At 43.1% G+C, this 22,853-nt stretch overlaps 1 protein-coding gene across 1 annotated transcript in view; it reads right to left on the bottom strand.

Annotated features, from left to right (window-relative positions):
• LOC120909510 (colorectal mutant cancer protein-like) overlaps positions 1-22,853 on the bottom strand; it is a 110,416-nt gene that overhangs the window by 23,720 nt on the left and 63,843 nt on the right. Inside the window, exons 9-12 of the mRNA XM_040321288.1 lie at positions 18,199-18,331; positions 15,729-15,987; positions 13,254-13,442; positions 2,798-2,892 (exon numbers count right to left, since the gene is read on the bottom strand). Coding sequence (XP_040177222.1) covers positions 2,798-2,892; positions 13,254-13,442; positions 15,729-15,987; positions 18,199-18,331 — 676 coding nt within the window. The remainder of the gene's footprint in view (positions 1-2,797; positions 2,893-13,253; positions 13,443-15,728; positions 15,988-18,198; positions 18,332-22,853) is intronic.

Here is a 22,853-nt window from a genome sequence, read left to right as displayed (position 1 = left end):
TAGGGTGGAACTCCGCTTTAATACACAGGATTTATATAGCAGCAACAGTTTGCGCAAATGTTATGCAAATTACATATTCACGATTCACAAATATTCTACTGGACAGAGGCAGGGTACATTCTTGCTATTTTAAACTACTAAGAAATGTTAATTTTTTTTTGTTGTAAGTAGGGTTGTCCCGATACAACTTTTATGAGACCAAGTACAAGTACCGATACTTTTTTTCAAGAACTCGCCGATACCGATTATCAATACTTTTTTTTAATGTCATGTGACAGTGGCAGTATTTTTTAATACTGCCACATTGAGGGCACGGAGGACATTGAGCAGCACAGAGGACATTGAGCAGCACGGAGGACATTGAGCAGCACGGAGGACATTGAGCAGCACGGAGGACATTGAGCAGCACGGAGGGGGGAGAGAAGCACGGAGGGGGAGAGCAGCATGGAGGTGGGAGAGCAGCACAGAGGGGGGAGAGCAGCACGGAGGACATTGAGCAACTCGGAGGGGGGAGAGCAGCACGGAGGGGGAGAGCAGCACGGAGGGGGGAGAGCAGCACGGAGGGGGGAGAGCAGCACGGAGGAAATTGAGCAGCACAGAGGGGGTGAGCAGCTCGGAGGACATTGAGCAGCATGGAGGACATTTAGCAGCACGGAGGACATTGAGCAGCACAGAGGGGGTGAGCAGCTCGGAGGAGGGAGAGCAGCACGGAGGGGGGAGAGTAGCACGGAGGGGGGAGAGTAGCACGGAGGGGGGAGAGTAGCACGGAGGGGGGAAAGCAGCTCAGAGGGGGGTGATCAGCTCGGAGGATATTGAGCAGCACGGAGGACATTGAGCAGCACAGGGGGGGAGCAGCTCAGAGGGGGGAGAGCAGCACGGAGGGGAGGGAGCAGCACGGAGGGGGAGAGCAGCATGGAGGGGGAGAGCAGCTCGGAGGGGGGAGAGCAGCTCGGAGGACATAGAGCAGCACGGAGGACATAGAGCAGCACGGAGGACATAGAGCAGCACAGAGGGGGGAGAGCAGCACAGAGGGGGGAGAGCAGCACAAATATTCTACTGGACAGAGCCAGGGTACATTCTTGCTATTTTAAACTACTAAGAAATGTTAAAAAAAAAATTAGTTGCAAGTAGTGTTGTCCTGATACCACTTTTTTGAGACCGAGTACAAGTACCGATACTTTTTCATGTACTCGCCGATACCGATTACCAATACTTTTTTTTTAATGTGACAGTGGCAGTATTTTTTAATACTACCACATTAAGGGCACAGAGGGGGGAGAGCAGCACGGAGGGGGGAGAGCAGCTCGGAGGACATTGAGCAGCACGGAGGAAATTGAGCAGCAAGGAGGGGGGAGAGCAGCACAGAGGACATTGAGCAGCACGGAGGACATTGAGCAGCATGGAGGACATTAGGCAGCACGGAGGGGGGAGAGCAGCAAGGAGGGGGGAGAGCAGCTCGGAGGACATTGAGCAGCATGGAGGACATTGAGCAGCATGGAGGACATTAAGCAGCACGGAGGGGAGAGAGCAGCTCGGAGGACATTGAGCAGCATGGAGGGGGGAGAGCAGAACGGAGGACATAGAGCAGCACAGAGGACATAGAGCAGCACGGAGGACATAGAGCAGCACAGAGGGGGGAGAGCAGCACAGAGGGGGGAGAGCAGCACAGAGGGGGGAGAGCAGCAAAGAGGGGGGAGAGCAGCACGGAGAGGGGAGAGCAGCACGGAGGGGGGAGAGCAGCACAGAGGGAGGAGGGCAGCTCGGAGGGGGAGAGCAGCATTGAGGGGGAGAGCAGCACGGAGGGGGAGAGCAGCACAGAGGGAGGAGGGCAGCTCGGAGGGGGAGAGCAGCATGGAGGGGGAGAGCAGCACAGAGGGGGGAGAGCAGCATGGAGGACATTGAGCAGCACGGGGGGGAGAGCAGCACGGAGGGGGGGAGAGCAGCACAGAGGACATTGAGCAGCATGGAGGGGGGAGAGCAGCATGGAGGAGGATACAGGGACAGTCAGCGGTGATCGTTGCGGCTTTGGGGGGAGTTACAAGCACTGATCACCGCTGTATAACTTTAACTAAAGCAACTGAAAAGGGGGCAGATCAGTGCTTGTAACTCCCTTGCCGCACCGATCACTCTGACTGCCCAGGTATCGGGTGAAGCATCGGAGCATTTCCCTGAGTACAAGTACTCAGGGAAATGCTCAGTATCGGTACCGATACCGATACTAGTATCGGTATCGGGACATTCCTAGTTGTAAGGCATTCAGAAGTCATATTTTTAGGCTTTTCCTATTTAAAATGTAGCATCAGCCATTTAATGATCAAGATCTGTTGATTGTAGGTGGGAAAAAGGTTTTCCTGTTATTGCTGTTGTATACAGCAACGATGTTGTTATTTATTGTAAATTCTACTACAGGTACAGATAGATACAAAAATCTATCTTTGGGGCTAAATGTTAGGACAAGCACCTTCATTATGTCATGTCTATCAACCATCAATTCATTTTTAATGTCCTGCCAACATAACAGACCTTTTACCAGACACACACTTTTTTTCCCAGCCCATCACAATGCACAGGTGGTTCACATCTGTGCGTCATGGTGGAAAAAAATACTGTTTAGTTGTGATCTGGGCATGGGTGTTGCGGTGCCATGCAAAATTAATGCTGCCACAACACAAACATATAAACATGGCTATCAAAACTTATGGTATCAGGACTTGGAATACTTACAAAAAATGAAATGATAAATTGTACTAAAAATGTGGATGATATTAACACAATTTAAAAAACTCAGCATACATACTGTTTTAAAGACTCTAGTAGCTGTTGCATAACAGGTGAAGATGGCAGTTTCTTGCCTTGACATTGCAAAATTCTATCGCGACCTGTGTGCTTCTTCTGCAGCAAAAACAAATGATCTTTCATTTACTGCTGATAAATAAAACATAGTTAATGTCATGATATACAGTAAGTTTATAGTTATGCAGTGAAACCGTACTCTCTTAATCAATTTTAAAGTGACTCTATCATGAGAGAAGTATGGGGGCTGCCATTGCATCTCCAGATCCAGTGAAACCCTTACCTTTGTAATTATTGTATAGGAGCTGGAAAGAGGAGTAATTCTGCCCATAGTGTGGATGTAGTGACAGAGCTGTAAAATCTGCCATAATTTGAATTTGATTTGCCCTGGAGATGTAAATCTGTTATCTTTTGAAAAATGAATGCCCATGAAGGCACCCCCTTGGGCATGAAGACACAAAACCTCTGAAAAGCCAGGTTTAAAGGAAAGTATTACTAGAAAATGGTCATTGGAGAAGAAATTAAAGAAGTTTTGGAGATCTGAATGGTTTTACAAACTACTGTCAAAGTGATATTTCCGATGGGAAATATCCGACGGAATTTTTTCATTGGATATTCCGACCGTGTGTGTGCCCCATCTGAGTTTTTCCATTGGAAATTCCGACGGACTTGAAATTCCGTTCGTCTGTATATAACTCCGACGGAGAAAAAAACATGCATGCTCAGAATCAAGTTGATGCATGCTCGGAAGCATTGAACTTAATTTTTCTCGGCTCGTCGTGGTGTTGTACGTCACCGCGTTTTGGACGGTCGGAATTTGGTGCGACATTGTGTATGCAAGACAGCTTGAATGGAATTCTGTCAGAAAAATCTGTCTGAGTTTATCCCGACGGAAGTAGTTCCAATCGTGTGTACAGGGCATAAGAGTATGGTTTTTGACTATTGTTGGAAGTGAAGTCTATAACCGGGGTAGGCCATTTAGGGGAAGACGGGTGTAATCCTGTTATAATTGTATCCATTGTTTAGTGGTACTTTGGGGACACGGGCTGATAGAACTGCTCTGTTGTACAGTAACAGACAGGTTCTGGAAAGTCAATTCTTCTTCAATGTTTGGACGTTTAATGATTTGGTGTCTATTTTTTTCTGAGCCAAAATAAAATAAAATAGTGTAAAGCAGAAATTCAAAAAGCATTTGGGGGAGGAAAATATGAGTTTGTAATAAACAAAGCAGTCTTGTGAGATAAACATTTTTATTGTTATTGTGGCCAGTTTTGTGCCATCTACTAAGGTAATTTATTTTAAAGGATTTAAAAGAGTGGTTTGATGTTTAGGTCAAAGATCTTAATAAAATCAGGTAATGTTGATGCCTAGGTATCTAATGTGGGTAGGGGAAGTTATCCTTAATTCTTTTGTATGGTTTTATCTGGTGTCAGGGCACTAATTGCTTCAGGTTTAGTATCATTTATTTTCCAATTGGAAAGTAAGCTTGACTAGTTTACTTTGGATTTAGTGCAATACCATTTGTTGGTTAACTAGAAGGATTGTGCAGGCTTTCCAAGCACGCTGGTCTCTTTTTCAGGAAATCAACTAGTAAGAGTAAAAGAGTTGTCTTTGGGTGAGAAAGACAAAAGAGAAGATTGTTGGCATAGGCAGCCACATTACGATGACTAGATCAAGTTGCAAAGCTGTAAATAAACAGGGAGTCACAAATTGTGCATAAGAGAGATTCTATGATTATGACAAATATTAGTAGGGGGGATAGTGTGCAGCCCTGCCTGGTGCTGTTTGTTATTTCAAAGAAGTCAGAAAGGGAATAATTTGTTTTGACTGCAATAGGGGTATAGAATTGATAGCTTGAATCTATTTACGCAGATTATTACCTAGAGCTATAGTCAGGGCTGGACTGGGACAAAAATTCGGCCCTGGACTTGATCCAGACCGGCCCACTTTAATTCAATAAAATGCTGCCCCCACCCCCCCAAAAAATAACACCCACCAAAAGGCCCCTACATCCATTATTGTATATCATGAGAGGGTGAGAGAGAGGGGAATGAGAGAGAGAGAGAGAGAAGGTTGAGGGAAAGGGGGTGAGAGGGGGTGAGTGTAAGAAAAAGAGAGTGAGTGTAAAAGAGAGGGGGTGAGTGTAGGACCCCTTTTTACACTGAGTCGTTTTTTAGGCGCTTTTGGGCGCCTGTAAAGCGACTGAAAAACGCTTCCGCTGCAGTCCCAGAGTGAAAGCCTGAGTGCTTTTACACTGGGGCGCTGCCAGGGCGTTAAAAAAAGTCCTCCAAGCAGCATCTCTGTTTTAAAAAACGGCCCACTGAGCCATCGGCCCACCGGGAAACTCCCTGTAGTCCCTATGGCCAGTCCATCCCTGGCTATAGTATATGAAATATGGTCTCGCTATTGATTTGTCAATTAACCCTGTTGAACATTTTGAGTCTTTGTGGAGGCAGCATGATAAATTTAGATTTACAGTTTTAAAGATATTATCACTAGCTTCTCTACCTGGGACAAAATATGCTTGGTCTTAATGAGTTGGGTAGGTAGGTGGGGAAGCAGATAACAGACTTAAAATTCAACACTGCCACAAATTTGTGGCAAGTTAGCCTTGCTATCTGAGATGCAGCTTGCAAGGGCCTAGAATTCTGTGTACCTGATCAAGTTCTCAGTAATCTGTAGCAGATTTATTAAGAAAGGTTGTTTCATCTGCTGCAGTTTTTAATATCATCCAATTGCAATGCAATTAAATGCATGGGGAATAGTTGTTCCAAAAATCTATGTGTGTCCTTTATTCTACTAATTTAAGTTCACATATGAATTAAAATCATTGATTGGGAATGGGAAGAGACAAAGTATATTGACTTAAAAAGAAGGAAGATATTTGGTGCCTCAAGCCCCAAAGAGGCTCACTATATTTACCTGGGATAGGCTCCTTGACATCTATGTAGGGAAATATATTGATATATATTTGCAGCCCTCAGTAATGAATAAACCTTCCTTTTAAAAAAAAATAGCAGGCATCTGAATGCCTTGAAGTCTCATATAATGATGAACATATTTTTGCTGCCATTTATGTAAATTCACTATACACAAATATCCAACAGTGATGGCTTAGATGCAGTAAAATGGAGACTCCAATGGAAGTCAGGGCAGGAGGAAAAGCAGATTGTTTTGTTTTTTTAAGCAATGTTTGGGTGTGAAATGGGAAGGAATTATTTTTGGTATAAGAATTATTATTTCCTAAAGATTAAAGAAGTTGCTTTGGAAAACCAAGTACGCTCCAAGCATGGCTAACCATTTTATGTCAAAATGGGAGAAGAAGCTCATATACAGTGAAAAATGGTCTGAGTTTTTTTTTTTTTTTTGGAAAAGATTTATTGATGACATTTTTGTTATCTGGAAAGGCGCCCAGGAATCTTTAGAAGCATTTTTTATTAATCCTAGAATCAATGATTATGGGATTCCTTTTACATGGGAGTGGGATAAAGAGAAGGTTCATTTTTTGGACTTAAAGGAGTTGTAAAGGAAAACATTTTTTTGGCTCAAATGACTGTTTACAGGGTATAGAGACATAATAGTTAACTGATTCCTTTTAAAAACAATTACAAATAGATAAAAAACAATCATATAATGTACCTCAAGTTTCAGTTTCGTTTTTGCATGTTATGCTGCCTCTGTGCTGTATAGAGCCATAGAGAAGTGAGGGTTTGAAAACAAAACTAGAAGCTCCCAGTACTGTGGTCCAAAGGAAACAGACAACCAGGAAGTGTCCAGAACAGAGCAGAATTACAGCAACATCAGAGCAAAAACGAACAATGAGGACATGAAACCAGGACTGCAGTAAGGTAAAGGAAGCTATTTAGCTAAAAAAAAATCCTTTAGTGACCCTTTAAGGGGAATGGTAAAATTTTCACTAAAACTTACTTCAAACAGACAAAAATGGCTACCTACAAATCTCAAGTTGTCATCATCCTAAGTGGATGATGACAAGGGTCAGAAACTCTGATCTTGGAAGATTTTACCATCAGATATCCTTGTAGAAAGATTTTAACCAATTAAGGACCACCTCCTGCACATATACGTTGGCAGAATGGCACAGCTGGGCACAGGTACGTCGCCTTTAAGAGCCCAGCTGTGGGGCGCAGGTGCGCGCACGTGACCCAGTCCGAAGCTCCATGACCGCGGCCGCAGGACCCGCGGACCTGATCGCCGCCGGTGTCCCGTGATCGGTCACAGGAGCTGAAGAACGGGGAGAAGTGTGTGTAAACCCCTAGTGGTTAACTCCTAAACTGCAATTGTCATTTTCACAGTAATCAATGTATTTTTATAGCACTTTTTGCTGTGAAAATGACAATGGTCCACCATAATGTCGCAGTTTCGAAAAAAAAAATCGCTGATCGCCGCCATTAGTAGTAAAAAAAAAAATATTAATAAAAATGCCATAAGACTATCCCCTATTTTGTAAACGCTATAAATTTTGCGCAAACCAATCGTTAAATGCTAATTGCGATTTTTTTTTTTACCAAAAATAGGTAGAAGAATATGTATCTGCCTAAACTGAAGGAAAATAAATGTTTTTTTTTATATCTGTTTGGAGGATATTTATTATAGCAAAAAGTAAAAAATATAGAATTTTTTTCAAAATTGTCGCTCTATTTTTGTTTATAGCGCAAAAAATAAAAACCGCCGAGGTGATCAAATACCACCAAAAGAAATCTATATTTGTGGGAAAAAAAGGACGTCAATTTTGTTTGGGAGCCACGTTGCACGCAATTGCGCGCAATTGTCAGTGAAAGCGACGCAGTGCCGAATCGCAAAAAGGGGCAAGGTCCTTAACTTGCATATTGGTCCGGGTCTTAAGTGGTTAAAGGAAAAAATATGACAGGAGGGATCCTGAGGAATCCTGAAAGTGATAGTTGTAGAGAGTGTTAGATTGATGGTAGATCCACCTGGGATGGTAGGGAGGAACAGTGGGCATGATTTTGTATTTATTTACAACCTATAATGCCCAATATAAACAGTTGGAAATAATAAAAACAACACACTGGCCTATTATTTTAAAAGATAAGGTTCGAGGTCCCTCCTTTGAGGACCAAATTGGTCCAGAATGTTATGGATTCTTCAATTAAAATATCTACTTTTTGAAGGGAAGGTATCTTTTCCTGTTTGAGAGGCCAGGAGTGTAAGACGATTGTGGATATGCCTAGGAAGGTGACCCAATTTGAGGGGCTAAAACAGGGTAGAATATATGATATGTGTCATGGATATGCAGTATTGTTTGTCTCTCAGCTTACCTAGCTGCTTAAGTAATCTCTCCTCAAAGCATGGCATCACCCCAGCCCTTATCAGAGAACTCTATATTAACCTGTGCACTACAAGCCAGCCCTGCTGATCAATATTGTGTGTTTAGCTTTTGTGTGCGAATTTCTGTGTCTTCTACGTCTGATCCCAGTTACCGATCTTGGCTTGTTCTCGACTATCCATACCTGCTTGTTGCCCTGACTTTTGGCTATCTCCTGACTATCCTTTGTTGTCGCAGTCGGCTGCTTCCACTCTACCTCCCTGTAGTCTACCGTGGGCGTGAGCTGGGAGACCCTGGGGGCCGCAACCTGGAGCCAGTTGCAGCGCAGTCCATTCTCACCACTAGAGGCTCTGGTGAACACCTGCTGGCTCTTAGACTCCGCAGGCTGGGGAATCTATGCTCTAGCTCCCAGTGGGATCCGTGTTGGTGCTCCAGTGGACCTGCCTTCGTGAACCTCCCAGAGTTCCATCCGCAGCAGTCAGTCCTGGGGTCCACTACCTTAGCGATGCACTCCTGACCCCAAAGGAGTGCATCTGTCACCTGGCCTCAGGTGACCTGACAATATGAGGATAAGGTGGTAGGAGGCTGCTCTATGTCCTGATCTAGGCAGCACTCTGTCAACTGAGAGGAGAGACTGTGGATTAAACACTGAGCTGTGGATTCAGAAGAGGGTCCACAGTCACAGTGCATTGATGGTGTCTTGACTGTGAGGTTGTGCATTCAAAAAATGCTCAGGGAAGCAGCCGGGGGCTGAGAATGAGGTATGGACTTTTCTTCTCTCAGGCATCAGAAACAGTAAGTGAGAGATGAGGAGAAGCTTCCAAGAAACAAAAGTACATCCAGTTATACTTATCTTAGTCCGTGGTCCAGCAATCTTCTAAACCCCCTTTTCCATTCCAGAGATAAAGCTATACCCTAAAATCGCTCTGCCTGCTGGTCTCTAAGGGGCAGATTCACAGAGATCAGCGTATCTCTGTGCGGGCGTAACGTATCTCATTTACGTTACGCCGCCGCAAGTTTTTCAGGCAAGTGCTTTATTCACAAAGCACTTGTCTGTAAAGTTGCGGCGGCGTAGTGTAAATCACCCGGCGGAATTCAAATTCGCCGGGTAGGGGGCGTGTTTCATTTAAATGAAGCGCGTCCCCGCGCCGAACGAACTACGCATGCGCCGTCCCTAAAATATCCCAGTGTGCATTGCTCCAAATGACGTCGCACGGACGTCATTGGTTTCGTCGTGAACGTAAATGACGTCCAGCCCCATTCACGGACGACTTACGCAAATGATGTAATTTTTTACTTTTTCGATGCGGAAACGACGGCCATACTTAAGATTGGCTGCGCCTCATAGACCCAGGGGCAACTTTAGGCCGGGAAAAGCCCAACGTAAACGTCGTAACTTTACTGCGTCGGCCGCGCGTACGTTCGGGAATTCGCGTATCTAGCTAATTTGCATACTCGACGGGGAAATCAACGGAAGCGCCACCTAGCGGGCAAAAAAAAAATTGCATTTAAGATCCGACGGCGTAAGAGACTTACGCCTGTCGGATCTAATGAATATCTATGCGTAACTGATTCTAAGAATCAGTCGCATAGATACGACGGCGCTAGGCAGAGATACGACGGCGTATCTGGAGATGCGCCGTCGTATCTCTTTTGAGAATCTGGGCCTAAACGTTCTACTGTATTCAGTGCAGAACCATCAACAGGATGGGACATGAGAAGTGCTAGAAGAACCTGTCCATTTTAACCATCCAATTATGTGCAGGAAAACTAAAATATATAGGACTTGATTTACTAAAAGGGATAGTGACTGTTCACTGTGCAAAGTGAATGTTCAGTATGAATACCCAATCTTGTGCAAGGGGGGAAAAATACTTCCTGTTTGGAAATGATTAGATGATTAACATGAACACAGCTTCATCTTATTCACTAAGCTTTCAAATGTAAAGGTACATTTTCGAAAGTGAACAGCCACATGGGAGCTTTTTATATCATTAATTTCATAGTTGCTTTATTAAATGGGGCAAACTAAGAGGTAAAGCAAGAACAAGGATGACCCTTCAGCACTTGTAACTTCAGTCAGCAAATATAGCTCCATATTTCAATTGTGACAGGTTTCCATTCAGCAACACTGTCAACTCTGTGAATGTGGATTGGCATTGAAAAGGTCAATCAGTTTGTTTAGCTGAACTCACTAGCAACATTGTTTTAAACTCTTGAAGAACAAATCATTCATATACGAGAGCAACAATTCAACTAAGCTGTATTGCATTAGATACACTTATCAAACAGTTTTAAGGTTAAATGTAATTTCACAAAAAAAAAAAAAAAAAAACAATGATGCCTGATGTAATTCAAATGAACTTTCAGGACACAGACAGTATGCAATTGCTGTTTGATCTTCTGTATGTTTCACAAATGCCAACCGATCATTTAAAACAAAGACAGGCAATGAAGCATGATAAACATAGTAATTGGGGTAAACTGATCATTACTGAAAAAAGGGCCCTCTTTGTACCAAAAATTACTTGTAACCAACAGCAACCATTCAGACCATGACCAGCTATTCACATAGTATATCTTTGAACATCCATGCAGTCTGACTGGCTGCCAACTTTGTTTTTTTAATTATATAGGAACAAAGGATTTTGATTAAACATGCAAGTATTATTGGTTTTCTTGTGACAAACCCCACAACATACCGTTATTTATTTTAGAGAATATGCCACAGACTTGGCCAATTCAGTTTGAGCCTAAAATGAAATAATGAACGTAGGAAAGGCTACCTTTGGTGGAAACCACATTTCAATCAGTTATTCTAGAGCTATGGGCAACTGAAGGCTTCCTGTAAATGTTTGGAGAGGCCTCATTCCTCCTGTCTTCTGAGGTGATGGTTCTGTCAAATGATCAGATTCTAGCTTTATAAATATCAGCATGTGACTTTTTATTTTAGCATGACCTTTAAAGGTTTTAAAAATAAGGATTAATACAATTTATTCTGTAGATTTATTTTGCAGAATTCATAAGTAATGGCATAATACTGGGGTCATACACCAATGTACCTTATTAACCACTTAAGGACCGCCGAACGATCATTTACGTCGACAGAATGGCACAGCTGGGCAAATGTGCATACAGGTAGGTCCCCTTACATTTTTCGCTGTGTGGTCGCGCGTGCGCTGCCGATGGCACGCTCGCGACCCTGTCGCAAGCTCCGTGACGCGCCCGTGGGACCCGCAGATTCTATGTCTGCCAGTGTTCCACGATCGTGTCACGAAGCTGAAGAACGGTGAGATGTCAGTGTAAACACAACATCTCCCTGTTCTTCCAAGTGACATGTCACTGATGGAATGCTCCCTCTCATCGGGAGCAGCGATCAGTGACGTGTCTCTCGTAGCCACGCCCCCTAACAGTTAGAATCACTCCCTAGGACACACTTAACCGATTCAGCGCCCCCTACAGGTTAACCCCTTCACGGTCAGTGTCATTTTTACAGTAATCAGTGCATTTTTATAGCACTGATCACTCTAAAAATGACAATGGTCCCAAAATGGTGTCAAAAGTGACCGATGTGTCTGCAAATCTCTGATTGCCACCATTACTAGTAAAAAAAAAAATATAATAAAAATGCCATAAAACTATGCCCTATTTGGTAGACGCTATAGCTTTTGTGCAAACCAATCAATAAACGCTTATTGCGATTTTTTTTTTACCAAAAATATGTAGAAGAATATGTATCAGCCTAAACTGAGGATTTTTTTTTTTAATATATATATACCGTATTTTCCGGCGTATAAGACGACTTTCTGGATGCAAAAAAATGCATCCAGAGTCGGGGGCCGTCTTATACACCGGTGACAGTCTCTGTGCTGCGAGCGTCAATGATTTAAAAGCTGCTCCTTCTCCTCAAAGTGTCCTGTGATAGGCGGAACACAAATCTTCCCAGCAGCGCCTCTGTTCTGTGTTCTTCCTATCACAGATGCCTTCTCATCCTCGGACAAGATGAGAAGACGTCTGTGATAGGCGGAACACAGAACAGAGGCGATGCTGGGAAAATTTGTGTTCCGCCTATCACAGGACAGTCTGAGGAGAAGGCGCGGCTTTCAAATCATTGACACTCGCAGCACGGAGACTGTCACCGCCTGCAAGTCGATTCAGAAAAAAAGTGAGTGATTGCACGGTTTGCAATGATTGCATTGGGGGGCAAGTTCAGGCACAGTGGGGGCAAGTGATGGCACAGTGAGGGGAAAGTGATGGCACAGAGAGGGGCAAGTGATGGCACAGTGGGGGCAAGTGATGGCACAGTGAGGGGCAAGTGATGGCACAGTGAGGGGCAAGTGATGGCACAGTGAGGGGCAAGTGATGGCACAGTGAGGGGCAAGTGATGGCACAGTGGGGGCAAGTGATGGCACAGTGGGGGCAAGTGATGGCACAGTGGGGGCATGTAATGTAATGGCACAGTGAGGAATGTAATGTAATGGCACAGTGAGATTTGAAAAAGCCTGTTTCTGTCAGCGGTTCTGGCTACCCCTCAGCTTCCAGAAAGACTAGTAAGAAGGGGGTAGTCTTATACAGTGAGTATATCCCAAAACCAAAATTTTTCCTGGAAAATTAGGGGGTCGTCTTATACGCCCAGTCGTCTTATATGCCGGAAAATACGGTATATATTTTGGGCATATTTATTTTAGCAAAAAGTAAAAAATATTGATTCTTTTCCAAATTTGTCCATCTATTCTTCTTTATAGCGCAAAAAATTAAAACCGCAGAGGTGATCAAATACCACCAAATGAAAGCTCTATTTGTGGGGGAAAAAAAGAACGTCAGTTTTGTTTGGGAGCCACGTCGCGCGACCGCGCAATTGTCAGTTAAAGCGACGCAGTGCCAAATCGCAAAAAGTGTCCTGGTCTTTGGCCAGCCAAATGGTTCAGGGCTTAAGTGGTTAACAAGGTTGTTGTTTCGGAAATAGTGTGCATCCAGTTGATTGAGAATAGCGCTTCACTTCTCACACAGGTAATTTTCTATAAGTTATATTCCCTCTAAAAACCTTGCCAGAGATTCTACTTTCCTCTTTTCTGTGAGGTATAGTACTCATTGTAAATATTTGCTTTCAGGCAATATATTAAGCTGTTAAATTGTACTAAACCAACAGACACACCTGTTCTTCCTTTCCGTCATAGGCAGATTCCTTTTCTCCTTTTGTCCATTCACTCTGCTCCAACTGCAGATGGTCTCTAATGAGCATGGAGGCTTTCTCCTGTTCTTGCTGGGTTAAACACTGCAGTTCCAGGGCTCGCTTCTCTGTCTGTAGTAACTGAAGGCAGGCCTTCAGCTCAGATAGCCCCTTCTGTGGAAGATGATAAATATAACCACATGCACGGACTGTCAACTAGTAAATTTTTACATTCTCCAATATACAGAAAGAATATTTAGATGGAAACAATACAACAGAAACCTTGAATAATTATTGAGTTAGGACAGTATTAAAGTAGATCTAAACACTAAGGGCTCTTTCACACGGGGTGAATCAGTGATGATCCGCCCCGTGAAACTCCGCTTGCCCAGCGGGGATCGTTCCGCTGATCCCCGCTGAGCCGGCGGATGACAGGGCGGTCCCCGCACACTGTGCAGGGAACGGCCTGTCTTTTCTCCGCTCCCCTCTATGGGGGGATCGGATGAACACGAACCGTCTGTCTGTGTTCACCCGATCCGATCCGCAGACGGATCAAAAAAGAGTTTTCCTCCGTCTGCAGAATCAGAGGATTGCATAACCGGGTGAGATCGGGTGTCGCTGACACCGGCAATCTCATAGGGACCAATGTATGTCCCTTTTTCATCCGTACGCGGATGGATAAAAAAGTGGACATACGGTCCCCCCGTGTGAAAGAGCCCTAACTGGAGTACTAACACACTGTGGGGGAGGTTTACTAAAACTGGTGCACTCAGAATCTGGTGCAGCTGTGTATGATAGCCAATCAGCTTCTATCTGTAGCTTGTTCAATTGAGCTTTGGAAATAAAACCTGGATGCTGATTGGCTTCTAGGAAGAGCTGCACCAGATTTTGCAGTTTTAGTAAATAAAATAATGTTTTGCCTTTGCAAAGCTGCCAGTAATGTCCACCAGGAAAATATGTGACAGGTTGACAACAAAGGGAACACAACTTGTCAGCCTATACCAGGAAGTGCTTGAGCAAGTCAATTCATTGCTGGATCACCTGGTATTATTTAAATAAAGGTGGCCCATTTATTGTTCAGGCTAATGAGAATGTGTTGTCAATAGCAGGAACGACCACATGACATGGTCCTAAATGATGAGGAAAAATATAAAGGAAAATTAAAAATGGATTCATATATGTAGATTTTGGAATGTGCCAATAATTTTACCATGACTTTCATACATTTTTGTTTTTTTTCCAATTACAAAACTAGTTGTATCGGTGACTTGTACAATACTAGATGCTTCCAAACCATATTAACATTTTTACTGAATGAACTCTACCTGAGTCTCAGACAGCTTTAGGGATTTGTAGTTTGATGTCTAAGATGAATTGCTTTTTATATTACCCAGATCCACCTTGCTTGTTTTAACCGATTAACGACCGTCTCACGCCGATATACGTCGGCAGAATAGCACGTACAGGCAGATTAACATACCTGTACGTCGCCTTTAAGAAGCGGCATTGTGGGCGCGCCGCAAGCTCCGTGAGTGTCATTGCGGGTCCTGCAGACTCGATGTCCGTGGGGATTCACGCGATCGTGTCACGGAGAGGAAGAACTGAGAAATGCTAATGTAAACAAGTATTTCCCCATTCTTCCTAGTGACAGGACATTGATCACCGCTCCCTGTAATCGGGAGCGGTGATCAGTGTCATGTCACACATAGCCCATCCCGTCTACAGTTAGAATACATCCCTAGGACACACTTAACCCCTTCAGCACCCCCTCCTGGTTAACTCCTTCACTGCCAGTCACATTTACACAGTAATAAGTGCATATTTATAGCACTGATCGCTGTGTAAATGTGAATGGTCCCAAAATAGTGCCAAAAGTGTCTGATGTGTCCGCCATAATGTCGCAGTCACGATAAAAATCCCTGACCCCCGCCATTGCTAGTAAAAAAAATATTAATACAAATGCCATAAAACTATACCCTATTTTGTAGACACTATAACTTTTGCGCAAACCAATCAATAAGCGCTTATTGCAATTTTTTTTACCAAAAATATGTAGAAGAATACGTATTGGCCTAAACTGAGGGAAAAAAAATAGTTTTTTTTTTTATATATTTTTGGGGGATATTTATTATAGCAAAGAGTAAAAAATATTGCTTTTTTTCAATTTTTTTTCAATATTGTCGCAATTTTTTTGTTTATAGCGCAAAAAATAAAAACCGCAGAGGTGATCAAATACCACCAAAAGAAAGCTCTATTTGTGGGGAAAAAAGGATGTAATTTTTGTTTGGGAGCCACGTTGCACGTCCGCGCAATTGTCAGTTAAAGTGACGCAGTGCCGAATCGCAAAAAGTGCTCTGGTCTTTGGCCAGCCAAATGGTCTGGGGCTGAAGTGGTTAATGAAAGATTTATACTAAGAGAGACAATAGGGTTACACACTTTTAATAAGGAACATTTCTTTACCTTAGTATCCATCAATTCCTGCAATATCCGTGCTCTGCCACGTTTCTCTAGCAGGTGTGGTGAAGCTTCCACTGAGACCTTGATGGCATCATCAACCTTAGACTTGATAATATCTGCACAATGCGCAACTTCCCTTCTATGTGAAGTATCAATGGCTAGGTGTTCCAACACGGTAACGGATGACAGGTCCCACTTAAGAGACTGGATATAATCTTTTAGCATCTGTTCATCTTCTTCAGTAAGCCAAGGAGCATAAGGCCTAGAAGAAATTAGGCAAAGGACAAAATCTAATTCTTCCACTCAAACATGTAACTGTGGATCTGCTGCATTCATATGTAGAGGTCTTCAGTGGGACAGTTTTACATGGACTATGGGATAGCATTCTATTTGCATACAGAACATGTATGTACTCTGTAAGGGCATGTGTGCCCTAATTTTAATTCACTTACTACCAGCCTTACAAGTTTGTTTTAGAAGAGAGGCAAAAGGCAAAGAGCTAAAAGCAGAAGGCCAGTGCCAGTTTACCAGTGAAGAACAACAGTGACCTGAAAAGTTTCTAGGCAATCTGTCTAATTGCTACTCTTCCCTCAAAGCAGCCTTCCAACTTTTTTCACATGGACAACAATTTGCAGTCCAATTTGGCCAAAAAATAGCCAAAGCAGGCAATCATGTCTATGGGTATAATATAATGAGTCTATGCTTTGCCATTCATGCCCAGAGCAAGATTGGCCCAGCTCAGATAATTTAGTCCTTACAATCTTTTGCAAACTACTGTTACTGTAGATTAGGTCCTCTAAGCAGTCTTATACTGAGGTGCATTTCTCGCTAGCTTGATCTCTGATAAATTCCTCTAATAATGTTCTATAATTCAAGATTTTGTTAGACCTTTAAACCTGGTCATATAACTGTCAGTTGTTTCTCTCACTTCTTGTGTAGCTTGTCTAAACATACATTATAATATATTGTTATCTGGATCTTGCCCTATTCCATCCTGAACCAGATACAACAGAAAAGCTCTCGTACAGGCACTATTACTTAATTTGCTACAACATAGCATAAAACCCTTTTTATTCCACTTGTCCCAGCTTTGTAAAAACAGTAAGTCCGGTCATACGTGGATCGAAATTCAGCAGGTTCAGCAGGGACTGGCAGAATTTCGATCTATGTATGGGCAGGTCGATCTACCAATCGACTTCTGTACAACCATCCTGTTTGAAAATGTCCTCTCGATCAGAGCCGCCAGCAACAGCCAGTACCTCTATTTAGTGTATTCTGATGGTGCGGAAGTCTTTTTTTTTTCGTTCAACACACTGGTTGAACAAAAACAATCTGAATTATCCATGATAGGCCTAAGACCTCTAGAAAGGCAAAATATTCATACTGTTAGCAGATCTAAACATTTAGTTATCAAGATCACCGATATGTACTGTATGACTCAGGTAACTAAAGCAAGCCATGCACATCAAGTCATGAGTCTTATTCCCCAATCAGCTTTGTGCAAACTAGGATAAGGCATGTCAGTGTAACAATTTTTGCCGCTTACTCTTTAGTACATTGCTAGCCATGCGGTACTATGCCCTCACGTAATCCATGCCATAATTTGACTTTGTCCACCTCTGTGGTTGTAAGTAGTTATTTATTTTAGGAACTATAAATATTTAATAATTCCATTACAGTATTTCCAAAATCCAAGCAAACATGACATAACACCTCTTGTAATCACTTTACACGTTTTCATTTAGAAAAGCTATAAGAAATAATATGAATGCACATATAAAAAATAGATGATGCATTAGGACCAGAGCCATGCATTATAATTGTTACTATGTTTTGTATTTTGTTAAAGTGGTTGGCTCAATGTTTTTTAGCTTCATGCATTCTATGCCCTATCTCGATCCAGCGATGTGCATAACAGCCTCCGCTCTCCTGGGTGTCTTCCTCCTCACTGACTAAGACAGCAGCTGAAGCCATTGGCTCCCGCTACTGTCAATCACAGCTAGTGAGCCAATGAGGATGGGGGGGGCGAGGCTGAGTCGCCCTCTGTGTGAAAATGGAAACACGGGGCAGTAGCTTGGGAGAGCACCCAAGCTGCTTGCTATGAGGGCACTTGGCAGGCGGGAGGAACCAGGAGTGCTGGTGGGGGGCCCCCAAGAAGAGGAGGATCAGGGCTGCTCTGTGCAAAACCATTATATAGAGCAGGTAAGTATAACATGTTAGTTTAAAAAAAAAAACTTTAATGTTACTTTAAGCCAGTGTTTCTCAATTCCAGTCCTCAGGCCCCCCCAACAGGTCAGGTTTTCAGGATTTCCATTATTTTGCACAGGTGATTTGATCAGTTTCAGTGCCTTAGTAATCACCACAGCCTTTTCATCTGAGGGAAATCCTGAAAACCTGACCTGTTGGGGGGGCCTGAGGACTGGAATTGAGAAACACTGCTTTAAGCGAACAATTTACAGTAGCTACCTATTACCTGTATATCGCTTTGTCCTCTGTGCTTTTTTTTTCCAATTCTAGATTAGGACCTTCTCTCCGGAAACTTTTCCTTATCTCCATCATGAACAGTTTAGTTTTTATTTCCAAGTCTTTTGGTAGCAGGTTCCAACCTTTATATGCAAAAAGGAAAAGCATAACTAAGTCTCTGATGATCCAATATTTTGGATATTTGGCAAAGGAACTAAACCATATCAACTATTTGCACAAATATTGGAGATTGCAACAAAAGAAGTGTTCTTACACGTATGATTTTCACCATCCTGTTCAGACTGTACAGAAAACGCTACACTGAGGCGGCAAGCCGCAGTGATGCATATGGGGGGTATGTGGGACTTTAGATGAAGCTCATGATGACAAAGAACATAAATGGTGGAAATATAAATAATTTAATGTTGCATACAAAACATATTTACATACACTTAATTCCATATCCAAAAACTGCACCTATAACATGGTGCCAATCTCTGACTGAGCAATCACTGGTATTTAACATGCTTAACAAACATTAATATTCATGGTAATTAAAGAAGGGGAGTCCACCATATTAATATTGAGTAACATTGTTAAAATAGTAACATCTGCACATTTCGACAGTCTTTGCATCCCTTTGGGGTAAAGGTGGTATGGACACATATCTGGGTAGGTGTGTATCTCATACACAATGTCATGGTAGCTCGACACATTTCGTGGCTTTGAGCCACTCATCAGGAGCGTGTATGTGGACTGTCTGCAATAGGAGGATACATGAATAATACCTGCACAGCTGTAAGTCAGCCTATTTTATTGGTTCTGGTCCTGGTCCTGTGTGGGTATGAGTTGGGTAACAGAAAAGGTGGTTTGAGGTCTTGGCTAGGCCTGTCGGCAAGTATGTACCTACAGGTTCCTGAAGCGGGTTCCTGTTCCCAAAAGTATGTCTTATATGCCTGTATGTGGTAAGCTAGGCTACTATGGTCCTGCAGGCCCAGTCCCCTTTTTATTTTCCAAGTAACTAAAGAAAATATAGGGAGAAGAGAAAAAAGTTGGAATTTGGGCAGTGCCCTAAAGTTTAAAGAAAGAAAGAGTGCGATCCAGAAAGAGAGGGAAGGGGGTTGTACTGAAGGGGAGGGGGAGAGTTCACGAACACGGATCCATGCAGCCACATAGTAGTCAATGTATCTCTTCCTCTGAGGGCTTGCCCCTCCTCTGAATAGGTAAAAATATTCCATAACTGCCAAGTTTTGGAACAAGTTTCTTGCCTGTTTTGGCTTGTGAGGATGAGGTCTTCCATTTTGGTAATGTCATCTATTTTTTGGAGCCATAAGGTAATGGTCGGCTGGTGTTGTGATTTCCAGTGAAGTGGAATACAGGCTTTGGCTGCACCTAGTAGATGGCGAATGACTGACTTTTTGTAGATGCATGCGGGAGTGTCGATCGCATGTAAGAGGAAGAATGCTGGGTCATCTGGGACTGTGCGTTCTGTAAATTGTTGTGTTATCCGTCGGACCTCCCCCCAGAAGCTTCAGAGCCGGGGGCAGGACCAGAAGACGTGCACCAAGGTACCTTTTTCCGTTTGGCAGCGCCAGCAAAGATCTGACGTTGTCGGGAAGAGTTTGTTTAGTAGAGCTGGGGTCCTATACCAACGTGTAAGGATTTTGTAGCTGGTCTCTTGGATTTTGGTGCATACGGAAGATTTGTGTGTGAATGTGAGGATATATTGTTTTTGTTTGGTGGTAAAATGGCAGTTCAGGTCTCATTCCCACTTGGCGAGGCTTGGAAGTTGATAATCCTCTACCGCTGTGATCAGCATGTTGTATGTAAGGGATAATGTATGTGGTAGTGTACCTGAGTCCGTACATAACTCTTCCAAAGTGGTGAGGGGCTTATTCGCAGCAGGGGGGGCAAAGATTTGTGCTGGGAGGGGGGATTTACGCTTATGGGTAAGCATGCAGATTAGAACTCAGTTTTTATACCAGCACTGACAAGACTCCCCACCCATCTCTACACTCCCCCTCGCCAGGCAGAGTCACGCAGCATAATCTCGCACCCGGACAATAAAAAGTGCATGCATGGTAGTCCTCACTGTGCGCGCATGTCCCAGGCAGAGCGCGCTCACGGTCCTATCAATGAGCTTGAGAAGAAAAGAGGAGTGATCTTAGGCTGGAATCATAGACAGACTCCCTCTAACACAGTCCCTCTGCTCTCATGCGCGTGCATGAAAGATGTCAGATGTTAGTCACAGCAGTGGGGGGTGTGGCGACACACATTTATCTGTGCGTCGGCTTTTAACATAGCAAAAAAAAGGAGGATTTCTCAGTGCTGGATTAACTTTTTGCGGCAAGACTGGGCACAGATGACTTGACATCCTGTCAGGAAGATCCTGCCAGTAACAGGCGCTCCAGGTTCTCTGGTTCACGATCGTGGGTGCCATTGCGCATGCACGCGCGGACCTCTGCTGGCGTCAGGCGGGCTATTTAAACCTGCCTGTCACATACAGTCCCCGCTGTCTGCCCTACAGCGTTTGTGTGCCTGAGACCTTATCTGTGACTTATACCTGTGAAGACTCGGCTTACCTGTGACCATCCAGCTATCCGCCTGCATCTGACCCTTGGCCTGTTTGTGACTACTCCTCTGCCTGCACCTCTGTACCTTTGCTGACCGCCTGATAACCGACCCGGCCTGTCTGACTACTCTTGTGTGTTCCTGGTTCCAGTCCAGTCTGCTAAGCTGATCCAGTCTGCTGAGCTGTTCCTGTTGTTCCTGGTTCCAGTCCATTCTGCTAAGCTGCTCCAGTTCCTGTTTCCCAGTTCCTGCAGAGAAGTTCCTGGACGTTTGGACTACTTCCCTCTCTGTTGATCCTGCCAGTCTCTCGTACCACTCCTCACTCCTGTGCCTTCTGTTACCTTACCAGGGGCCGCAAGTAGGAGCCATAAGGGAGGCCTTCCTCTGGGCTCAAACCAATAGGTACGTGACACATCCTCTACTGTACCAGGTAGAAGGCTTAATAAAAAAAAAACACCTTAAATTAAATAACCACAAATAAAGTGCAAACATGCAACATATAGTGCATGTGTAATGGGCCCATAAAACAGACATAAAAAATCATATAAACAAAGTTCATCAAGTGTAAAAACAGTCCCTTCAAGTGCAGATGAATCTCATTATGATAATCCAAAAAGTGCGATTGTACAATGGAAAATAATGGAATGCACCACCAGATGGCCACAGTTGTCAGACGCCTCTTACCAGAAAGGGTGGACCATAAATTATAATTATCAAAGTCGCATGTAGAAAGGCTTATGGACCAGCATCCAGTAGGGAGACAATTGACACTCAGCAGTGTGATACCAAAGGGTAGAGAAACAAACTGCCATAGTGAAGCACATTTTATACTCTCACCATTTATTCAAAAGTGCATGATATTTATAAATAGCAACAATTACATTTAAACAAGGATATACCAGCAGGCTGATAGCTCGCATAAGCGACAAGCCGTTTGCGATTGGCAGGTCATGCTTAATGACGTAGCATGACCTACCCTTTCATCACTAAGGACATCTTCGGAGAGTGCTTATGGGTGGACCCCAGTAGAGGAGGTTCGGGGATTCTCAGCACAATACCATTGCACAGAGCAGGTGAGTATAACATATTTATTATTTTAATAATAAAAAAAATTGCATTCAGAAGCACTTTAATTAAAGTACAACACAATAAAAAATGTATTTTATATAATAGTGAACTCCTTATGAAAAACGAGTGCCGCGGATAGTCACAATGTTTGCTAAAGTATAACTTCATCCAACATGTTTTTCTCTAGTTTTACATAGAGAGGTGAAGTATGAAAGAAGCTCTGTCATGTTTCCATTGCTGTCTGTGTACTCACTTCCAATTCAGTAGCTTTCACTGGATGGAATGTATAAGGAATCCCCATTTGTGAATACAGATTCACAGGAAAAAAAAAGTTTTAGCCTTTTCTAAAGCTTGCCATACACCGGTAAAATTTTGGTAGAAAATGTTCAGAATGTTTGTTCAATTTTCTAATGGTTGTTAGGGTCAAAATGATGTTGATTTATGACCACAGTACTGAGAATTTGAAGGTAAATGTGGTTTTCGATCAGATATTGTAATGAAACCTGTATACCGATAATATATATAGGATTACATTCCAATAGTTGGTTTGGATAAAATTCTAGGGGTTTTCAAACAAAATTTGTCAACCAGGCACTCATTAATGACAGGAACAGTATCACTGGATTGGCGCAGTGTGCCTATATTTAAAAAGGGAACAAAGTCTTTACCAAGAAACTATAGACCTGTATTTTAACTTCTATAGTTGGAAAGATACTGGAGAGATTAATAAAAGACCACATAGACGAGTTCTTGCTGGAAAAAAATATTTTAAGCAACAGACAGCATGAATTCATGAAAGACAGAAGTTGTCAGACAAACCTGATTTCTTTTTTTGAGGAGGTAAGTAAAATCTTGGACAGAGGGGTGGCGGTGGAAGTGGTATACTTGGATTTTGCAAAAGCGTTCAATACAGTTCCCCACACACGGCTCATGTGTAAGGTAAAGTCTACAGGATTGGAAATATCAGTGTGCAAATGGATAGAAAACTGGCTAAAAGACAAAATACAGAGAGGAGTGGTTAATGAC

This window comes from Rana temporaria, chromosome 1, assembly GCF_905171775.1.
Source record: "Rana temporaria chromosome 1, aRanTem1.1, whole genome shotgun sequence".
NCBI lineage: Eukaryota > Metazoa > Chordata > Amphibia > Anura > Ranidae > Rana > Rana temporaria.
This window is presented reverse-complemented; position numbering and strand designations above follow the sequence as displayed.